The sequence below is a fragment of the Aulonocara stuartgranti genome (genome assembly GCF_965226115.1).
Source record: "Aulonocara stuartgranti genome assembly, chromosome: 7".
NCBI classification, from domain to species: Eukaryota; Metazoa; Chordata; class Actinopteri; order Cichliformes; family Cichlidae; genus Aulonocara; species Aulonocara stuartgranti.
In genome coordinates, this window is record NC_138945.1 from 19,188,147 (window position 1) to 19,210,000 (window position 21,854).

At 42.6% G+C, this 21,854-nt stretch overlaps 2 protein-coding genes across 7 annotated transcripts in view; one reads left to right on the forward strand and one right to left on the reverse strand.

Annotated features, from left to right (window-relative positions):
- notch1a (notch receptor 1a) overlaps positions 1-742 on the reverse strand; it is a 61,783-nt gene extending 61,041 nt beyond the window's left edge. For both annotated transcript variants that reach the window (XM_082542180.1, XM_082542179.1), the window contains exon 1: positions 416-742. The gene's annotated coding sequence lies outside the window, so the exon portion shown is untranslated. The remainder of the gene's footprint in view (positions 1-415) is intronic.
- On the forward strand, positions 8-21,724 carry sec16a (SEC16 homolog A, endoplasmic reticulum export factor). 5 transcript variants are annotated; one of them, XM_082542181.1, is made up of 31 exons: positions 8-109; positions 1,744-5,118; positions 5,199-5,350; positions 5,573-5,655; positions 5,761-5,875; positions 6,031-6,220; positions 6,437-6,617; positions 6,715-6,857; positions 7,649-7,710; positions 11,328-11,466; positions 11,575-11,817; positions 11,894-11,991; positions 12,089-12,170; positions 12,524-12,641; positions 12,733-12,844; positions 12,942-13,047; positions 13,209-13,349; positions 13,460-13,573; positions 13,765-13,954; positions 14,059-14,387; positions 14,456-14,500; positions 16,793-16,957; positions 17,046-17,123; positions 17,268-17,324; positions 17,432-17,552; positions 17,687-17,824; positions 17,947-18,029; positions 18,245-18,316; positions 18,659-18,718; positions 20,012-20,080; positions 20,255-21,724. In XM_082542181.1, exons 2-31 carry the CDS (start codon positions 1,816-1,818, stop codon positions 20,321-20,323), a joined length of 6,858 nt encoding a protein of 2,285 aa, XP_082398307.1. In that variant the 5' UTR covers positions 8-109; positions 1,744-1,815; the 3' UTR covers positions 20,324-21,724. The 5 variants fall into 5 exon arrangements, 4 of the variants coding, with proteins under 4 accessions (XP_082398307.1, XP_082398309.1, XP_082398310.1 ...); XM_082542183.1 differs by having other exon boundaries at positions 18,659-18,697; XM_082542182.1 differs by having other exon boundaries at positions 65-149.
- Positions 21,725-21,854: the final 130 nt, after the last annotated feature.

Below are 21,854 nucleotides of genomic sequence, written 5' to 3' on the forward strand. Positions count from 1 at the left end.
ACCCTCTTGCGACGCAGTCGTTGTTTGGCCCGTGACGCTGCTTGTACACGTAGCCTAGTAGGATGTGTTCATTGAAGATGGTGGCGGTGTGTCACACTCCAGCATACTTGTAAGAATTTATTCATTTCTGTACACATTTCCGACAGCGGGTAAGAGTATATCTGCAACACAATTAACAATGTTTTACTCTAGGTGTTTTAATCTGGTGTCTGTGGCAGGCAGGGAACTGTTACCTTGTGATTAGCGCAGGCTAGTTAGCCAGGAATGCTAAGTAAGCAGCAGTGCTAATGCTAGCTGACCAGACTGTGAACCTGTTAAATTATGGTCGACGAGTGGCCAGCGACTTGTAACTTATCGCGGTGTAACCATGTCAATGTTGAGTTTGTGCCGAAATTTTACGCCTTTCGTTACTCACAGAACTGCTGGTGTAAGGACGAATTCGGGCAGACTTTAGATGTTAGTGATTTGCTGGCTCCGGCGTTTGGGACATACGGAGCACCGAACGGTTCCCGTTAGCTGTTGTACCAATCACCGGACCTTTACCCGACTGTCGCTTAATGTGTAACACTATCTCAATGTCGTGCCAGACCAAAGAGATTTAGCAGCCATCTATATTGGAACAACTGGCAAGTAGTGATAAGAAGTAGGGAGCGTATGTCTAACAACGCTAACTTTGTGACTTTTCTAAGTTGGCAGATCTGCGGTGCTAACGATACGAAGCTTAAGAGGGTGCAACGGCTCTTGGTAAATTTATATCCTAGAGCGCCGGGAAGATCCGGGATCTCCCCGGTAGAGCCCGTCTGGCCAAATGTACTTCCCTACGTTACATTAGTTCCGTGTCTTCTTTCTCTCCAAACATCTAGCATTTGAAATGCTTATTGACAGGCCGTGTTAGCTTGACTCAACTTCCTACTGAGACACGCTCAGTATCTCTGTTTGACAAATAATATACATGGCCTTGATCTTAATACTACGTAGTGGCGTGATTTAAATGACTGTCCACTATTAACTTTTGCATTTCAACTGAGAAAAGTGTACACATGTTGTACAAGGGTAGTGGCACGACTCATGTGACAGTTACCAGTTAATGCTAAGTGTAAATAATTTTAATCATAGCTTCCACCCCTGTTTGGCTGATTTCATCCTTACCTGAACTCAAGAAACAACTATAGATGCAATGGCACTGTGGTCTCTTGTCAGTAGAGCAGTTCAGTTTGACTTTCTGCTAAAAGCTGCATTTGACGCAAAAGCAGGTGCTTTTTTTTTTCTTTTTAAAGAAACTATTTAGCTACTCAACTTTGCAGCCTCCATGAGATCTGTGATGTTAATTTAAGTTTCCTGTTTTTGTTTATTTTTTTAAGGAAATTTTCATAAATTTCATATATTATATTTTCCTCACCTGGGTGATATACACTATACAAGTGTATAGACTTACATCAGTGCTTTGGTTCATAATATATTACCAGTAAGATGACCATCAAATGCTCTACAGACCATTTAATTAACAGTAGATAGTATACTAGTATACCAAGTATGCATTACAGTAAATCAAGTGTGTTGTATTGAATTGAGCACTATATGTATTTACCCACCACAGCATCTTGAGGGCTGATGTAGAACTTGCCACGTTGTACGTTTGGTTTGAATAGGACCACAGGCTAAAATGCAAACAAAGGTGTGGTAAAGTATCCCAAAGAGGCAGGGCTTTTTGTTAATCACTTCCTCTTTCTTGTCTCTATTCAGCTACGCCTGACTTCAGTCTTCAGTGAGATCTCTTAGAGTGACCTGGTCCTCGGACCTGTTAACTCTGCGGACATGCAGCCCCCTCCCCGGACTGGACGACCAGGAGCCTCTGGCCCTCCTCCTTCTGGGCCCAATATGTTCCGCAGGACCAGGCCTTACAAGCATGCTGCTGCAGCTCCTGCCACAATGCCTCCTGTTGCTCAACCCATGACAGACCCTTTTGCTTTTAGTAGAGCTCCTCCCCCTATGGCTGCAGGTGGCCTCCCAACAGTATCTAACAGCAACCCTGCACCAGTGCAAACACCATCTAATGCCATGTACCCTCAACCTGGCTCAGGGCTGCCTCCGCAACCACAGACACTGGAGGGTGCCACAGCTGCTGCTTCTGGAGTGACCCTCTTCAACCCTCACAGTACACCACCCCTTGGTCCAACTGGATACGTATCCTCACATAATGAACAGGGATATTTTAATTCAAGAGAACAGATACCATCTGCATCCACAGAGTCAGCACCTATGGCTACAGCCTCAGAACCTAGGCAGACACCTTTGAACCCTGAATTTCAAGGACAGTCTGGTCCTCTGCCAGTGCCCTTCCAGCCACTGCCACCGGTCACCACCTCCTCTTCCCAGTGGGCCCCTGATCACGGAAGTCGCCCCCCATCAGTTCAGAACTATTTCCAGCCTACTAGTGACCCTGTACCACAGCCATTTTATATGCCTCCACAAACCCAGATGTACCCCTCCCACAGCCCATCACCCCTTCACAACACCCCTACCCCTCCGACCCAACCTGCACATCTTCAGAATCAGGCTTCTCTTCCTTCTCAAAATCCACTAAAACCTCCTACTTCTCAGTGGCCAGACCCAAATGGTCCCCAACAGCATAATTCCCATTTCCAAACACAGAGTTACTTCAGTCAGAGCTCTGCTGCACCAGATCTTTGGTTTAACCCGCCCCCACAGGACTCGGGCTACCATCAAATGGGTACTGGTATGGGTCATCCTCAGCCCCTTCTTGACGCTGCTGGATCTCAGCCTGCAACCAGTACTGGGCCTGGGCCTAGTTCTAGTACTGTCCCAGCCCCACTTCCACATTACCAGGAATCCGGTACACTTTCAATGTTCTTCAAAGACAATGATGTGGAAAATGAGGAAACGCTGTCTGCAGAGAGAAATAAGGCAGTAAATGGTATTGCTGGAACTTTTCAACTTCACAACAACCAGCAGGCACACAGTAGTCATGCAGATGTTTCTTCAGATTACCAAGGAGCTTTTCTTCAAGATCACTCACAAGTACCTTACATGATCGATGGCAATCAACCATCACAGGGAAATGCTCAGAAGCCATCGGATTCACAGTTTGACCATGTAGAGAATTTGGAGTGTGTTCCAAACCAAGAAGTATTACCCAGTGAAATCCATAGTAATACTGCTGCTACTGCACCCCACAGTGCTGAGCAGTTTGAAACTGGACCCAACCTGGAGACTCCAGATTCAATTCCCAGACCAATGAGATCTGCCAGTGTGTCGTCCAACTACAGCAACATGAGCCATGGGAGTGGAACAGGCACTCGTCGACATCAGGGGGTGGTGGGCACCTTTATTCAACAGGAAAGCTCACGACTCTCTGATGATCCTAATCAGCCTGTCGCTGCAGCTGCAGCTGGAGGCTACTTTGAACAGATTGACACTTCTCCAGCTGGAGATGTGGGTGTACAGCAGAGCTCTCTGGAGCAAATGTGGCCCCCCACGCCTAGCCCTCCCAAACCAACCGGTATCTTTCAGGCCAGTGCTAACAGCTCTTTCGAACCTGTGCGCTCACATGGGGTCGGGGTGCGTCCTGCTGAGGTTGACAGGGCTAAAATGGTAGCAGAAGGGGGTGCAGATTGTACACCAGGTAATATGGAGCAGCCACCAGACAATATGGAAAATGTTTATGGCTCAGGTCACCCTTTGCCTGCAGGTGCTGGAGGTGCCGTACCTCCTTTGACACACCCAGTGGTCTATTCTCACTCTCGACCTTCATCCCGTGCTCATGGAGTTAATCAGCCCTGTGAGAGTCCTGCCACTACTCTGTGGGCTCAGAATGATCCTACGACCTTGGGCGGTAACATCCTCCTCGCCCCTGCTGCCCCAATAGTTCTTGCCCCATTACGAGAGCCAAGTGCTGATGTTATCCAACCTCCAGAGGATGGTCCACTGGACCTGCAGCCCTCCCAAAGAACCCAGCCACCTTCGCATCAGCACTCAGAGAATCTAGAGAACCCGCCAAAGGTGAGTGAGGCAGAGCCAAGTGACTCTCAAGGCAACCTGGGCTATGCATCTCTCCTTGTGTCTGGCTCGCTTCACCAACCTGTTTTCATTGCCCCGCCAGTGTCCAATTACAGTGTGATTCCCCCTAGTACCACTCCTCAAGCAGCCACTCAAAGTAGCCTTAGGGAAACTACCCCACCTGTGAGATTGATTGCACAGGGGCAGGGTCCCACTACCTCCCAACCAGCTTCAGTAACATGTAATCAAAATCCACTTTTTTCTCCTGGAATCCTGAGCTTCAGTGTTTCGGCTTCTAATCAGAGTCCACTCAATCTGACTCGAGACAACACAGCAGCTACGACATCAGAAATCACAGCATCGCCGCATCCCCAGCCTGTCCGCCCTCCTCTTTCAAGGGGTCAATCAGTGGCTGGAGAGAGTAACTCTGCTCTCCAAGTTAATCTGCAAACTTCTCTTGTGAATGATCCTTCCTCTAATCATAATCAGCCATCAAATTATGAACTGCTTGATTTTTCTATGCACCAATCACAAGCCCAGAGCCAGGCTTCTGGACACCCTTCCTCTCTTCACGAGTCTCCACAATCTAGTAATGGATTTTACCTACAGGTCACCAAAGATGCTCTAAAAGTGGAAGGGAATGCCTCTGTCCAGACTCCAACTTCTTCATCTACCACACAGGTACCACCAGCACCCTCTCAAACGGCTCCAAACACCCAGCAGCCCCCAGCAGAACCTCCTAAGGTATTAGATTCTCAGGCTGCACAGCACGGACAAAAAGATGCTCTTCCTGTTACAGCGAGTGGAGCACAACCCCCCAGTTACCAGTATCCTGCTCCAATACAGGGGCCATCTGCAGGAAATGCTCCTCCTCCTGGGCCTCAAGGTCCTCCAGGGGCTCCACAGACAACTCCTGCGGAGCCACCTCGCCCACCGTCCTCTGCAGGAAGCCATCAAGGCTATGGGCCTCCACCAGCACCGGGTCAGATGTATAGTGGCTATTATAATAATTATGGAGACTACCCAGATAGCAGAGCACCATATCCTTCTGGCCAATACCCACCTCCATCTGGGGATCCTAGAGCACAGCCATATTATCAAGTAAGTATAAGGTGTCCTTTTATTTAACCTAGCATGTGAATATTTATTTCCCAATTTCTATTGGTGCTCTTATCTCTTAGGCAGGACCATACAGGAACAGAGTAGATCCTTGGTATGGCAGATATGAGGGGCAGACCCAAAGTTATCGTGATACAAACTACCAGTACAGAGAGCCTCAGCCGGAGCGTCCTAACTCTAGAGCCAGCCAGTACTCTGACAGGCCATCATCCAGGTTAGTGAAACTCACAAGATTACTTGAATGGTGTGTACTGTCTTTTCACGTGTTTCTGATTTATAAATTGAGTTTTTAAGTATCTTAAGAGGATTTTGCAAGTTAAAGACTTCCCTGCTGTGATGTTGGTTTTGTTGGATGTAAAAAATCTGTGTTAATACATTGTACTACTTCATTCATCATTACCTTATCTTTGAATTGTTTTTTTTCTCTCCCCTTAAGGCAAGGCTATCACGAGGATTACCACAGAGCAAACCAAAGTGCCTATAGTGATTATTATGCAAATTATGCCAAGTACTTTGGAGGTATGGCTTGTAGCTCATAGTGTTGAAAGCTTTGAATATTTATTTATTTATTTTTTTCTTAATTCATGTCTTTCCCTGTCTCCGTTTCATATTTTCTGCGTAAAGGATACTATGGCCACTATGACCCCAGATATAGAGGATACTATGACCAGTCCTACTGGGCTTATGATGATAGCAGAAGGGGAGACAGCTACAGCAATCAATCTATGTATCCTACCAGGTATGCAGAGAATACTGTTTGGACATCATGGAGTTGTTATAATATTAATGTACATTTACAGTGAGTAATAAAAGGCAGTGTAAGAAGTGTTATTGTTCATGCGTGTCTCATGGAAAAAGAAAATCTAAATTCAATTTACAACATTTCACTCACAGGAAGGCTGGCTATGAGGACCAGTGGCAGTACTATCCTGGTTACGATGCTAGCTTTGATGAGGACTACCGTCGTCAGGGAGATGCTTATGGTGATGACTTTGACCGGCGCAGTGTCCACAGTGAACAGTCAGTCCACAGCTCCCACAGTCACCACAGCAGACGGAGTAGCTTCAGCTCACGATCGCAACAGGCAATTTTTTTTCCCACATATGTCTCACAAGTATTCTGTGTATGCAGTTATCTGGCTGAACCACAAATGGAGACCAGGCCAAAATTTATGAGTAATCACTGTAGAAATATTGTTAAAGCAAAAATTAATTTACAAATTCTTTTTCCATGTATTATTATTATTTTTTTTTTAAATGTTTCATTTGCATTATAAATAATAATTCTCTCTTTGTTACAGAGCCAAGTGTACAGGAGCCAGCCTGACTTGGTGTCAGCAGCATATGATAACACATCATCCACTCTGGCTGTGGATTACTCCTATGGGCAGTACCCAGATCAGACTGATGCATCTCACAACTATAGCCAGTACTATCCCTCTGGGTATACCACCGAAAGCACCTGGATTGCCCCTGAGCAGCGTAAGTGCTGCATCACTCTTTGAAGCATTTTTTTCATTTCTAAGGGTCCTTAGCTGAGTTGAATGGTCTGATTCTCTTTGTTTTTTTTCTCCTCTAGCCCCTCCTCGTCCTGCAACCCCAGAAAAGTTCACCATACCACACCGCTGTGCTCGTTTTGGACCTGGTGGACATCTTGTTCAGGTTCTGCCAAATCTGCCCTCAGCAGGGCAGCCTGCTTTAGTTGACATCCACAACCTTGAGGTATGGCTTTAACAGACCATATTTCATTGATATATTGTTTTGTTTTTTGGTTGGCTTTTTTTGTTTGTTTGTTTTGGGTCTTTTGGAAGATGTTCCTGAAACTGTATTACTCCGGTTTCAATAAACCTAGCAAAATAAGCAGCACTAAAACTAATGAGCTGTGTGTCTTTTAAGGAAAAAATTCTTCCTTTTTTTCTATTTCCCATTATTTATCTCATTAAGATTATGGCGGATTTACTATAGCAGACACAAAATGTTAAATGTACAACACTAAATGATCTGAAATCACTGACACTTAAAGACCACTAGATTGTATGGGTTGATTCAGACAGCTTTTCCCATAAAGTAGGAAAGAGACGAGATGTCTGCTCATAGTCCCAGTAATACTGAGCAATAACCTTTGAGCAGTATGCAGGTAAACATCCTGTGCGAAGGGCAAAAGAGAGATTGCATTAGCTAGAATGCAGTCTCAAAACCATCAGCTGTTGTCTAACAGTGATTTAACTTCTTGTTAATTTGAATTTATCTTCATTCATAAAAAATGACGAGCAGATGGAACAGTATTGATGATATCCATTATCTTCTGATAGAAGCCCTGAAGTAACTGTTAGCATTTGCCCGTAAACTTAGACTGAATGCTTCTGTGGATTTGTGTGTGTGTGTGTGTGTGTGTGTGTGTGTGTGTGTGTGTGTGTGTGTGTGTGTGTGTGTGTGTGTGTGTGTGTATATGTGTATGACCATAATCTGAAGGACATCTGAAGAATTATTATATCCTTTGCCTGTATTTATAGACCATGCTGCAGGATACCACTGATCAGGCAGAACTGCGAGGTTTCCCTGGACCTCTTGTCAAGTAAGGGAATTCTACCTTCTTTGTGTTAAGATGTATGTAACCTACTGCACAAGTGTCCTGTGGAGGGGGTGGCTACACGCAGGTGGAAAAGGGGGGAGTAGAAGTCTGGAGGGTTGGCTTTTCGGTGGTTGTGCAAAGGAAGGCGACCATTAAAGTTGGACTTCTAATGTCAATTTTTTGATTATTGGACTAACATTGAAAGCTGAATGCTCTGAGAGATACGAAGAGCTTTTCGCAAACAGCTGCAATCCATTGTTGACAAATATGAAATTGGGGCCGAAGTCCATTATAAAAGGAGAGATTGTCATGAGTGGAAAGGTCCAGGTGTGGTCATTGGCCAAGGTGTAGTAATATTTGCCAGGTGTGGAGGAACCTATGTCAGAGTACCCCAGTCTAGGCTCAGAAAAGTGGATGAACCACAAGTGAAAATGGAAGAAACTGAAGAGGAAAATCAGATTAAAACAGATGAAAATCTTTTAAAGACCCCAGCAGTGGTACTTGGTGAGGAACACGATTTTTGAAAGCAAACGTGAGGAGATGGTATCAACAAAAAATGAACTGCTTGGTACTACAGAAAACAGTCCTTCTGTGATCCAGTACAAGCTAGAGAAAGAGGTCCTACACTGTCCCACTCAACCACAGATATAGAAGGACTAAAACTTAAAGTTGGACAAATAATTAAATACACAGACAAAGAAACGGGTCAAACATATGCTGGAAAAATAATCAGTCGAGCAGGAAAAGCCACTGGGAAACACAAAGTGGTACAACATGGAGTACAGTGAGCCCGAGGAAATTGCTGGATCTATGGGTTCCATTAATGTGCAGCAAATAAACAACCTCCAAGTGACACCGTCTGAAGATGCCAAGTCATGCACAGACAGAGATGAAAGATTAGTGGTGAAGGAAGACATCTTCTCACAAGCCAAACAAACTGAACTTGACAACTGGAAAAGAAACGATGTGTTTAAAGAGGAGAAAGACAAGGGTCAGAAATGTATATCAACAAGGTGGGTGTGCACACTCAAGGAAACACCAGTGGGCATTGTACCCAAAGCTAGACTGGTTGAGTACGTTAAAAAAATTTAATCGCCTTAATCATGATGGCGGCGTTAACACATTTAAGCTGCGTAAACTGGCTCAGTTACCACCGGTAGAAGCACAGAGCAAAGGAACTACATGAAATTGAATAAATGTGTTTATGGCCTGGCAGATGCTTCATTATGCAGGTAAAACTGGGTGAAAGAAACCATGCAGAAGCTGGGGGGCACAGTGTCAAAAGTAGATTCAGCTGTCTTCTACTGGCTAGATGATCTCTATAAGGTGACAGGGGTACTTGCATGTCATGTAGATGATTTTATGTGGGGTGGTTCAGACATGTTCTCCACAGTAGTCATCCCCAAACTGAAAGCTGCTTTCCAAGTTGGACGAGAAGAACATAACAGCTTCAGCTACGTCAGGATAGAGCTTCATTCTCTTCAGTACAAGAAGATATGTACATTTAAAAAAAAAAAAAAAAAAAAAAAAAACCTACAGCCTATTCCTATTAATCCCACAAGGGCACCACAGCCATGATTGGACAGTTACTGTGGGCAGCAAGACAGAGCAGACCCCAAGCACAAAACATGCTACTATTCAGACAATGCACTGCACAAACAAACTGATCAGAAAACTTCAGAGGTGGTTACACTGAGTTTTCAGTACTTGGGAGAAAGAAAATCCCTCAAATTAGTGGTGTTTAGTGTTTTCTCGATCGGAGCCCATAACACACTCATTTTCACTCCTCATACGAGAGCGTCAGCACCACGCTCTCCAAAATGAGAGACTGGGTAGCCCCAGTGTCGTGCAAAATTGCAATCGGCACATTATCTTCCTCTTTCCCACTCAGTGAGACGAGCCCTTTTGAAATGAAAGGTCAGTAACTGCTGTCAAGGCAGTCATTTCCTGGTTCATCACTGACGGGATTAGGAGCGGACACCGACCGAACGAAACCAACACTTTTTGTCTTTTTCGAGGTTTGAGCTTGCTCTTTGCGGCAAAGCAACGGACAATTAGCAATGAGATGTCCAGTGTCACGGCAATAAAAGTATTCACGACGAGTCATGGGAACTAGATCAGGGCGCGTTTGACACTTAGGAGAAACCTTTTCATGGTGCACAGCTGAAAACGAAAACTCATCTGTGAGAACAGCAGCTTTAGAAACCACCTTTTGCTCATTGAGATACACAACAACATTCTCAGGGAGACACATTTTGAATTCTTCCAATAGGACGAATTCTCTTAGCTAATAAAATCCTTCACTTTACTCGCAGCTAACCACTGGGCCACTTTAAAGTGGTTGTGATGCAAAGGCGTTAAAGTAAGAATCAACCTCACTTTCTCTGAAAGGTGACCCTAAGGCAACTTGTTTACTTGCATTGAACTGGTCAGAGGAGAATGTCTCGGAAGTTTTGCTCACGGGGTAGACATAGCATTGTGTTCCTGGGAAGGATCCAGCTCCATAGCCCTTACGCGGGGATGCATAAGCTCAGCTTCTTTGGCTTTAGTCTCAAGCTCGACCTCTTTCAGGCAAAGGGCGAGCTTGATATCCTCTGTAACCATTCCTGCCTGTAACTGACCGGCTGGTTCAATGTTTGGGACCTAAATGGCAGCAGGAGCCTCCGCCCCAGTGTCATCCATCCACTGACAGCTTGTGGGATGGTTGCTGCAGCTTCTGCTCCCACATCCACCACCAAATTCTCAGAAGCATCAACCAGTCGAGGTTTCACCTTTGCAGTTATCCCCTTTTCTACCAGCTGCTCTGCCATACACTGCTTAATTTCTGCTTTTTGTGCATTTAAGGGGACACTAACATTAAACAAATTAGCCACCAACAACAAATCTGCCTTCGTGCATCATTGCAACTTATCCATGGTGGGCCGTTGTGCAAAACCATCCACATCAAAAGTCATTGTGGCTAGTATACCCCCTACCCTACCAGAAAACTGCCAACCAAAAGCTGTAGACAAAAAGGAAGTGACGCCACCCTTGTCCCCAAAACCATACCCAGAAGCCAAATTTCAAGTGAAAGGTTGTTTTGTCCAAACTGAAAGCTTAACTCTGGGGTGAACAAACGCCAAAATAACAAACATTCAAAAAGGGAGGTGCTACCTAAAACCTAGGTGAAACACAAACCAAACAAACGACAGGTGCTACCCCTAACTGAATAAACAGGAGAAAACGGTGCCCCTATTTACATGTGATCCATAATCTATTTATTTACAAAGCTCAATCAGGAAAGCACAAAAATCACAGAGGGTTTTGGAGGCCATGGTCGGGTCTGCTGCTGCTGCTGTCAGTTGCTGCCCCGGGAGAACTGCTGGTGAGGGATTTTCAAAGCAGCCACATGATCAAGAAGCCAATCAGCAGCAGCCAGCTTTCCAATTAGGAAGAACCTGAAGAGCCTCTTAAAGACACAGACAGAAAAAACCTAAAACGGCCACCAGGATTCAGCTTATGGCCAGGGCCGTAACAGCAATGAAATAAATCTAATTCCTAGCCAGAGCCTAAAACTCCCTATTTATATTGAATGCATCATTGACTGCTTTTCTGTTTTAATATTGCATCTTGTCCATCAGGGAAGAGACTCACAAGGTGGACGTGATTAAATTCTCCCAGAACAAAGCATTGGAGTGTTCCCGTGATAACAACCTCTTAGACAGAGACTCTGCCCGCCTCCTCTGGGACTTCATCATGCTGCTATGTAGACAGAATGGGGTAAGACTGTGCAGGCACCACTAAACTTACCATACATTGAAATTAAGGCAAGACTGTGGCTTTTCACATTTGCGTGAGACAACGTTTTAACTCGTACTGTTTCCTCAGACTGTTGTGGGCACAGATATTGCTGACCTCTTGCTGAAGGAGCATCGCTCTGTCTGGCTTCCCGGCAAGAGTCCTAATGAAGCCAACTTGATTGATTTTAATAACGAGCCACTGGCGAGAGCCGAGGAAGAGCCTGGAGCCGGACCACTGTCTCTACTGTCGGACACTTTCATGACTGTCCCAGAAAATTTTGGCAAAGAAACAGAACGCTTCAGGGAGCTGCTGCTGTTTGGCCGAAAGAAGGTAAAATTGTACATAAGAAATGCAGTATGAGGTATTAACTTGCAAGATTTTAAATACCTGAACGTTGTTGAATTAGGATGCACTAGAAGCAGCCATGAAGGGAGGTCTCTGGGGCCATGCCCTGCTATTGGCCAGTAAGATGGACAACAGGACTCATGCCCGAGTCATGACGAGGTAAAGAAATCAGATGTGAGAATAATTAACTTTGGTCCTATTTGTTCTATGATTGTTATTATATTATTTTGTGTGTGTGTGTGTCTTTGTTGTGTAGGTTTGCTAACAGTTTGCCCATAAATGACCCTCTTCAGACAGTATACCAGCTGATGTCGGGGAGGATGCCTGCGTCAGCCACCGTAAGTGTTGTTTTACCCTCCTCCAAACACACTGGAAGTGTTTCAGTCACTTGTGGACAGGCTCCGATTGCCTAGATGACCCTCTAATATATTTACTAGCAGGCCATATATCATTCAATGGTATTCTTCACTCTCATTGGTAGTCTCTTCAGTCACTTGCCTGAAAGCTTATTGCAGGTCCTACCCACTTCACCTGTAGTCACTTGAAGGTGCCAAATATCATTCACTTTCTCTGGTGGCAATAAATCGCTTCCAGTATGTACTGTAGCTTTAGACACTTGTTTAAAAAAAAAAAAAAAAAAAAAAGGCGTGTTTATTTTGCCCTGGCTAACATATGTCTTGTTCCCACACAGTGCTGCGGGGAGGAGAAGTGGGGAGACTGGCGTCCTCATTTGGCCATGGTGCTGTCAAACCTCACACACACCCTGGATTTGGATACTCGCACAATTACCACCATGGGCGACACACTTGGTAGGGTTTTGTCAAGAATTCAGTAATCAAGAGCGCTGGCAACAAACATGCACCCTTAAACTCTGTCTGCACTCATTTTGTCTCACGCCAGCTTCGAAGGGCCTGGTTGATGCAGCACACTTCTGTTATTTGATGGCTCAAGTTGGTCTTGGCGTTTTCACAAAGAAGAGCACAAAGATGGTCCTGATTGGCTCCAACCACAGGTTAATGCAATAACCACACCCACGTAGCTCCAAGATGTTAAATTTAAGTCCTCACATTTTATAGTAAACATGTGTAACCTCATCTTTGTTTTTTCAGTTTGCCCTTTTCTCAATTTGCGACTAATGAAGCAATCCAAAGGACTGAAGCCTATGAGTATGCTCAGTCTCTAGGCTCCCAACCTTGTTCGCTGCCAAATTTCCAAGTGAGTTTTTTTTTTTTTTTTTTTTTAAACCAGTTGACAAACCAATAAATAAGATGTATAAACCAAGAACTTTATACACGACTGCATTATTTACAGTGATGTTTATCATGTTATATTACTAAGAAGTATCACTCTCTTCTGTTCTTCTTGTTTCTCATTAGGTGTTTAAATTGATCTATGCATGCCGCTTGGCTGAGGCAGGCTTGAGCGCTCAGGCCTTCCATTATTGCGAAGTTATCTCGAAGACCGTCCTCGTGCAGCCTTCTTACTACTCCCCCGTTTTCATCAGTCAGATCATACAGGTATACACTTATTCTCCTCTTTAGCTGTGATTTTTGCCTAAATATAGTCACTTAAATACTTTGCAGCGTTGCATTCAGACAAAGGTTACTGTTACACTGTTTGCCAACAGATGTCTGAAAAGCTGCGGTTCTTCGATCCACAACTGAAGGAGAAACCAGAGCAGGAGTTGTTCGTTGAGCCGGAATGGCTGATTCGCCTGAGACAGCTGGATGGACAGATGAAAGTGAGGAGAAGGAAAAACATTGTACTCTAGTTCTGTTGTGACATAAGCAGTTGTCATATAGGGAGGTTGTGTAAACTTTTCTTCTGAATAGAAAAAAAAAAAAAAAAAATTAGGCTGTGTATAATAATTATGTGAACATTTTTAATAGTTTGTGTCGATCAAACAAATGTTTGATGCTTTGTGTTTCTTAGACGGGTCTGATTACGTACAATGCAGACAGAACAACTCCGATACAGTTTGAGTGCAGCAGCCCTAGCTCTGACTTGGACCATCCGAGCCCACCAAACAGCATGTCGCTAGATAACCCAGCCCCTGATAACCCACTCATGAGCTCATTACTGCCTGGGTCTCCACCACAGGGAGTCCAGTTGATGCCTCCAGGTTTGTTTGTTTTTAGGGGGCCTTTGGTGCATTTTTTTTTATTTATCTGAAATGTCAGGTACATTTAAAATACATCAAATCTCATCTGTTGTATTCTCTTTTAGCTTCCACTTTCATTCTCCAAGATGGAATGGCTCCTCCTCAGTTCTCGCCTTCCAGTGATGTGCCCCAGTACTATCCGGTCCCCACTAGCGGACCACAAGCCCAGATTCCCTTCCCAAACTACCCCCCACAGGGTCCTGGCTTTGCTTCTCCCACTTTCCAACCTCAGCACATGCCTCCGCACATGCCCCCTTCTCCTGGGCACATGCCACCTGTAGAACAGCCACCGCGGTCCCCAGTAGAGATGCCGAACATCCAGTCAATGCCATCCTCACCACGTAGGACCTCACTGACTCCTCAGAAAGACTTCTATGATCAGATGGCTAAGATGGTCGGTATCTGCTAACTTTTATTTATTTATTTTTTGTAAAGAGCCTTATACAATGTTTACTTCTGCAGGGTCACGGGAGACCTCGGACTACTTCACAATCGTCATTGCATTTGGTATGTTTGTATTTCAACTAGAGATGGACCGATCCGATATTACGTATCGGTATCGGTCCGATACTGACCTAAATTACTGGATCGGATATCGGAGAAAAATAAAAAATGTAATCCGATCCATTAAATATCACGAAAGCACCTCACAAAACTTGCAACACGCCGTAACTCGCCTCAGAACGTTAGCACGTCGGAGCAGTATGCATCACGTGATAGAGCGGCTGTGGCATGCGGGACCTGTCGGTGGTCTGGATAGCATGTGGAGCTTCGCTAGCAACCCGGCATTTCATCTCCGACAAAGTTATCCCCGAGAGAAGTAAAGCAAGTGTGTAAGTCCATCTCTGAATGTTTGTAAAGCATTCCTGCGTTAAGCTTAACAAGCGACTGCCTCTTCTTGCTGCTACTTCAATCATGAAACTGCTTAACGATCAGCTGATCGGCTTTTCTGTCGCGAGTCCATCTCTCTGGTTTGTTTTTGGCCCACTTTGCACCAGAAAGAGGAAACCAGCGGCTGAACAACAGCAGCACGTTTAAGCTTGATCAGCTGTTGTTAGAATGTATTTAATATTACTTTCTACTCGAGGATTTTTTTCTACGTAGCTGACGGCTGTAACTGTGCAGGGGTGGATCTAGCAAAGTTTAGCCAGGGGGGCCAATAGGGCATTAACAGGGAAAAGGGGGCACAAAGACATACTTTTCTTTCTTATTCTCATTTAAAATGTCTAGCTTTTAATAAATAATTATCCAAATCTTACACCCAAAATTTTAATTTGATGGAAAATGAATAGAAGTCAATTACTGTATATAGTAACTGTTAAGTCTAATATACCCTAGTAAGCTATAGTACTTTTTCCTTTGGGAAGGTACCATCTGTGCAGTCTGCAATTTTGTTGAAGAAAGATGTTGAATCTATTTAATATTTCTTGAAAAATAATTGATTTCTGTGTATTTTTTTTCACACTGCATCAAATTAAGGTTGATTACGTCGATTAAGCATCATGAGGTGGAGCGTGAGGGGTGGTTCCCTATTTTTTTTTTTTTTTTTTTTTTTTTTTTTTTTTGTTGTTGCTGGGAGTTGGAACCCTATTAGTTAGGTTGCTTAATATTTACGCTAAGTACTCTTTAAAATACCAGAATAGGGAGGATGGTGTAGGTTTAAGTTTATTAGATTGATCAGTATTGCTGAACTATGAAATTTTTTTTTTTTTTTTTGCATACAGGTATAACAGAATAGCTTTAGTGTAGTTGTTGTTTTAAACTTGAGTATGAACTTATACAAAATGCAGCAAGATATTTAAAAAAAAACAGTTTTGTTGATTAAAAAACACTGTATCGGATTCATATCGGTATCGGCAGATATCCAAATTTATGATATCTGTATCGGACATAAAAAAAAAGTGGTATCGTGCCATCTCTAATTTCAACTGCTAGCATGTGTAATTCTACTTAATTTGTCCAGTTCTAGTTTATATTAGTCATTATCAGAACTGAAAATGAGCAATAAAAGACTGGCTGTCTATGCATATCCGCTCAGAAACAAGGCAACGCTGCTAATTGTATACAAGACATTATTTTTAGATTGGCTTTAGATTTTTTTGTAAAATGTCCCCAAATCACTACAGTTTGCTTAAAAAGTAGGCCTGATTAGTTTTTAAAAACTAAAGATGAAGATCAAGAGATTATAGCAAAGTTAAAACCTGCTGTCTGCATTTCCCAGAATGCAGCTTTTGCTGCTAGGTTTACTTTGTTGCTTCTAATATTCTCATTTAACAAAAAAAATCTGATTTAGCCCATTATCTGCAGTGGAATAAATGTTTTCACCAAGACATCCTGGAAGAACTTAAATCTAGGCCTAGTAGTTTTATTCTGACATACCCCATCTATTTAACAATAGATTTTTAGAACAGTATAGAATAGCCCTTTGTTGTCTTTGTACAGGTATAAAAAAATTGTGGGTGCTTCACACAAACTGTGCAGGAATACAATAGAAATATTAAGACAGAACAAATAAATAACAAACAGGAGGAATATATACGACATAAGAGAGGGGCACACATTCAAAACACATTTAGATTTTCTTGTTGGGAAATTAGAAATTAATCAATGTTTTGATGTTTTACTTGTATGTGTTTTCCTAAAACAGATAAAAAGATATCAGGAATCAAGTCAGTATTTATAAAACACCATCCCTGTGTAATAAGTTTAAAAAAATTATATGATGATTAAAAGAGGTTGTATCTGGAGGTCTATGCATTTCATTTATATCTGTGTTTTCTGGTATTTTCCGTCATCCAGTCATCAGGACGCCGCTCCCGTACCACCTCGGAGTCTTCTACTCACTCTGGTGGAAGAGAGCGGAGCAACTCAACTGTGGTGCAAGCCTCTCCACCTCCACCCTCAATCCCCGAGCAGCCCATTAAAGAAGAGGCCAAGAAAGTCAAGAAGGACTCTCCAAAAAAGGTTCAGTTTTACATACTGGCTCTCAGGTTTTCAGTGTGCACTGTGGTCACTGTGCTAAGTAGAATACTTATTATCTTTACACACACAGAAAGGGGTTGGCTGGCTGGGTTGGATCATTGGGAAAGGAAAGAATGAAGCTCACTTGCCAGATGACAAAAATAAGTCTGTAAGTTATAGCTTTTACACGTTCACCCTTTTTTTTTTTTTTTTTTTTTTTCTTTTTTTTTTCTTGTTTACATTACCTGTTCTACAAATTTCATACACTTGTTTGTACATGCGGCCAATATGAGAGTGCTGTGATCTTTGTCAGATTGTGTGGGATGAAAAGAAGCAGAGATGGGTCGACTTGAACGAGCCTGAGGAGGAGGTCTGTAAAATTGAAAATGTGTTCTCCAGGCTGGACCTGTAGTGTGCAGAAAGCCTGAAATTCTTACAAATTGAACACTTCTAATAGTTTTTCTTCTAAACTTTTAGAGCAAGCCACCTCCGCCACCACCCTCTGTCTTCCCCAAGATGCCTCAAGTTCCTGGTCCTGGAGGGCCTGCTGCACCACCGAGTAGTATTCCTCCTGTCAACATGTTTTCCAGGAAGGCAGGTGAGATGAGGATTACTCAGAGTGGCTTTTGGCTAAACAAACCTCATCCTTCGCCTTGCATAATGCATCTAAAAGTAGAAGCATGTCTTCTCTTATAGGGCGCTTTTAACTCAGATGTGTTTGTTCCCTCTCAGGCACAAAGAGTAGATACGTGGATGTTTTGAACCCCAGCAGAGCTGCTAAACCTGGCGGTCCAGCTCCTGCTCCAGCGGACATCTTTGCTCCTTTGGCACCAATGCCTATTCCTACTAACCTGTTTGTGCCTAGCTCAGGTGTGTGTCATGTGCAAGATGGCATAATAACTTGTATTCACCAGCAGCATTTGGTGGCTGTAGAGGATTTTCTGCTTTTAAAGATTGAAGTAATTCTATGTTTATTTGTATCCCTGGATTAGCTCCCGATGATCAACAACCTCTGGAAGGCAGTGAAGGAGGCAATCAGGAGCAGAACTCACCAAACACCAGTGCTGGTCCACAGGTATCTCTACTCTTTACTAGTAATCCTCATCATTCTTTATAATCATGAACTTTACTCCTGTTCTTCATTTTTAAAAGATAAGTGAAAAAATGCATTAAAAAGACAAAACATAAGCAGCATACTGAGAAAGAATGTAAGGCAGTCATCAATAAGTACAAAGCAACAGCTCTACTTATCCAAACTTCTTCTGTTGCGCTTTTTAAAAATCTGTCTAGATGTTCACCCCAATGTTGTTACCACCTGCCCCAGAAGGTCCTACAGTGCCGGATGGCTCCCATTCTGGAGAGGTAAGCCTAAGCCTCCTGTCATAATGCAACTGAAACATGATGCTCGACTGCCAGTGGCCAGTGTGCGCACTTTGCTCTTTGTAATATTAATGTAGGAGCGAAAGAACATGATATTATATGCATGTAGAATTAAAATCTTTCCTCATATTCATGTGAAACGCCTTGATAAATAATACTCTGTTCCATGTGCTGGTCTAATATAATTCTTTCCATGTCTGTTTTTCTATGAACCATGGTTTTATGCTGATTTATTCATTTTCATTCTGAAAACTAATCCAGTGCATGCCAGGTTATTAAAATGGGTTTGTTTGTTTTTTTTAATTTTCCTCCTGCTGTCTGTAGCTGTCACGTTCTAGTTCAATGAGTTCTTTATCACGCGAAGTGAGTCAGCATTTAAACCAGGTACCTCTAGCTGGGCTTTAAGTTAACTCACCCCTGCCTGCCACCCTTGTAGCTCACTCCACATCACTAGTAGCATGCTTCACTGCACCCACCCAAAGCTTCTTTGCCTATTAAACCCTGCCTGTTGTCTTCACCATTACTAACTCAACATAACACAAATGGACAATAAAATCGGAGTATAGTTATATAATTGTCGCCAAAAAAAAAGTGTTCACACTTCTGTGGAGTAGAAAAGATGAGAATTCTATTAACTTTGGTTATATATTGTTTTTATTGAATGGATTGACTGCAGCACTCCCAGTCCCATACCTCTAGTTCTCAAAAGATTGTCATCTCTGTCTAACCTAGTCCTGTTAGCAAGTTAAAAGTATTGAGATTTAGAATGAATTGCCTTGACATCAATTGGAGTGCCATAAAATTACACATAAATACAGATTCATGCTATCATGTTGTCTGATGTTTTCAGGCATCATTTAATTTATTTGGTTTAAGATTTAGTGCGTGTAAAATTATGTCATCTGATCTAAAAAGGGAAGTCAATATGAAAGTGTCCTAAATCTGCATTCTTTCCAGTGGCCAGCAGGGGGTTAGTCTCTGGTTGCAAGAAAAAAATCTGATTATAAAGAAATAGAGGGGGGGAAAAAATCCTACTTCCCATGTGATTTATGAGCACAGTAGAGTTTTTCATATTGACTTTACAGTTTTACGCAATAGTTTTAATTCTTCTTCAAAACAGCATGATGTATATTTTGGAAAATGTGGTCACATATGTATCATACACATATATATCTGTAATGCTGCCTCGCTGTGTCCTCGTGTCCTTACTGCTTCCTCTCATTTCCTTGGCTTCTACAGTGGCTTGCAAAAGTTCTCAGACCCCTTGAACTTTTCCACATTTTGTCACATTACAGCCACAAACATGAATCAATTTTATTGGAATTCCATGTGAAAGATCAATACAAAGTGGTGTACACGTGAGAAGTGGAACGGAAATCATACATGATTCCAAACATTTTTTACAAATAAATAACTGAAAAGTGGGGTGTGCGTAATTATTCAGCCCCCTTTAGTCTGAGTGCAGTCAGTTGCCCATAGACCTTGCCTGATGTTTGTGGCTGTAATGTGACAAAATGTGGAAAAGTTCAAGGGGGCCAAATACTTTTGCAAGCCACTGTATTTTATACTTTGGTCAAATCTGTTTGTGAGTTGTGTCTTGCTTTCCATCTCTGCTCTAAAGTGATGTTAGTGTGACACTGCACACACACTTCAGTAACTGAACTTGTCTTTGGACAGAGCGATCAAGCCCAGGGGAATGCACCTGCTGGGGGCGTCACCTTTTATAACCCCTCACAGTTTGCACAGGTATGAACTCCAAAGTTTCACAGTTGTGAGAGACCTTTTACAGGTTGGTTTTTTTTTTTGGGGGGGGGGGGGTTGGTGTGGGTTTTTTTTTTTTTTTTTTTTTTTTTTTTTTTTTTGTGTGTTTTGCTACTTTTCACCCTACAATCACCTTTCCTTGCTGCTGTTTTTCCTCAGACAAGTGCACCATCAGGAGTACGCTCAGGTCGTTTGGGCGGTCCACGTCAGTACCCAGTGATGAAGTAAAGAACATCCCACTGAAAGAGGCAGACTTGTTGGATAGCAGAGGATTCTAGCTGAAAGTAAAAGAAGCACATGAACAAACTGCTTTATGTCTTAAGGACCCTTCTTCCTGCCTGTACCTAAGAAGAGTATAATCACATTATCCGTCATGTCAGAACTCAACCTTTTTCTTTTTCTTTTTTTTTTTCCTTTTTTTTTTTTTTTTTTTTTTCTCCCCCCCTCCCCTGTTCAGTAACTATTACTGACTTTGATGTGTTTCTGACACAGGCGTGTGTCCATGAAGGGCTTTTTCTCGCATCCAAATAGAAAACTGACAGTTAAAAAATGGAGGCTGATCTGTGGATGCATTCATACACAAATTGTACATTCATGTAGGTTTGATTTAATGTACAGTAAATGCGTCGATCCTCTAAAGCTACCCGGCTTCCGCACAAACGTAACACTGTTAACAGAATGATCATCCCTTTTCTTGATTCTGTCTCAAGTCCAGATGCCTGTGATTGCTTGTATGTGTGACAGGTAGAAGAGCGGCACTTTGTCTTTCTTTTTTTTTTTAAATCCAGATTTTGGACTTTTATGTGCAGCTCTTTGGTGTCCTGTCAAATGGAGACTGGTACTGCTTCGTCTGCTATCCCCTTTGCTTTTTCTCAGTCGCCCTTCAGTAATGGAAGCATGATGGATGATGTAGAGAAGAATGAAAGTCTGCAGTGTTAGGATGCTGCGCGTTTCAAATACCTATTTCAACTGCCCATCAATTTTAACGAAGTGTCCACAGGGTCTTTTCGTCCAAGCGAGCTCGAGTTTCTCTCGCAAGAAACTGAATAATGATCTTATCGAGAGGTGGTCTGCAGAACGACAAGAACCGGGATTCAAACTGCATTTTAAATGTCGCTAAAAATGAATCTATCCAAATATTTGTATATCAGATTGATTGTATTTATGAGATGTAGAAATAAAAGTGTGAGTGTGTGTGTTTGTGTGTGTAGAGCAACAAATTTTTCTGATACGCTTTGACAAAATGCATTTATGATTGATTGAGATGACAGATTCATATTCTGATCACCTGTATTGGCCGCTTCTGCAAATAAATCTTTATCTACATTGTAAAATGAAAGAATTTTATTCAAAGTACTTCTTGACATTTAATTACTGTGATTTTGTTTGTTTTGTTTTTTTTAATTCAATCATTAGTCATCCCAATTATTTTATTTTAATTTTTTTTTGTAGACAATTTGATTTTAACCCCTTTCTCAGTTTTGTTTCAGAGAAGCAGTTGTGGTCTCCAGTGTTTTAGACTCCCTCATGTAAAGTTCTTGACAGAAAACTATAAATACAAAAGGTAGAAATGGGGGGGGGGAAAATCATAATAAAGGTATTTTTGGCCCTCTGTAGCACTTTGAAAGAGATGTCCTCTGGTTTCATTCATTACATAACAGTTTAGAGTCTCGGGAAGGTATAACTCAGCTGGGAATGAAAGCAAAAATGCTACCACATTTACAACTAGTAATGCACTTGTGAACAAAGAAGAATATGG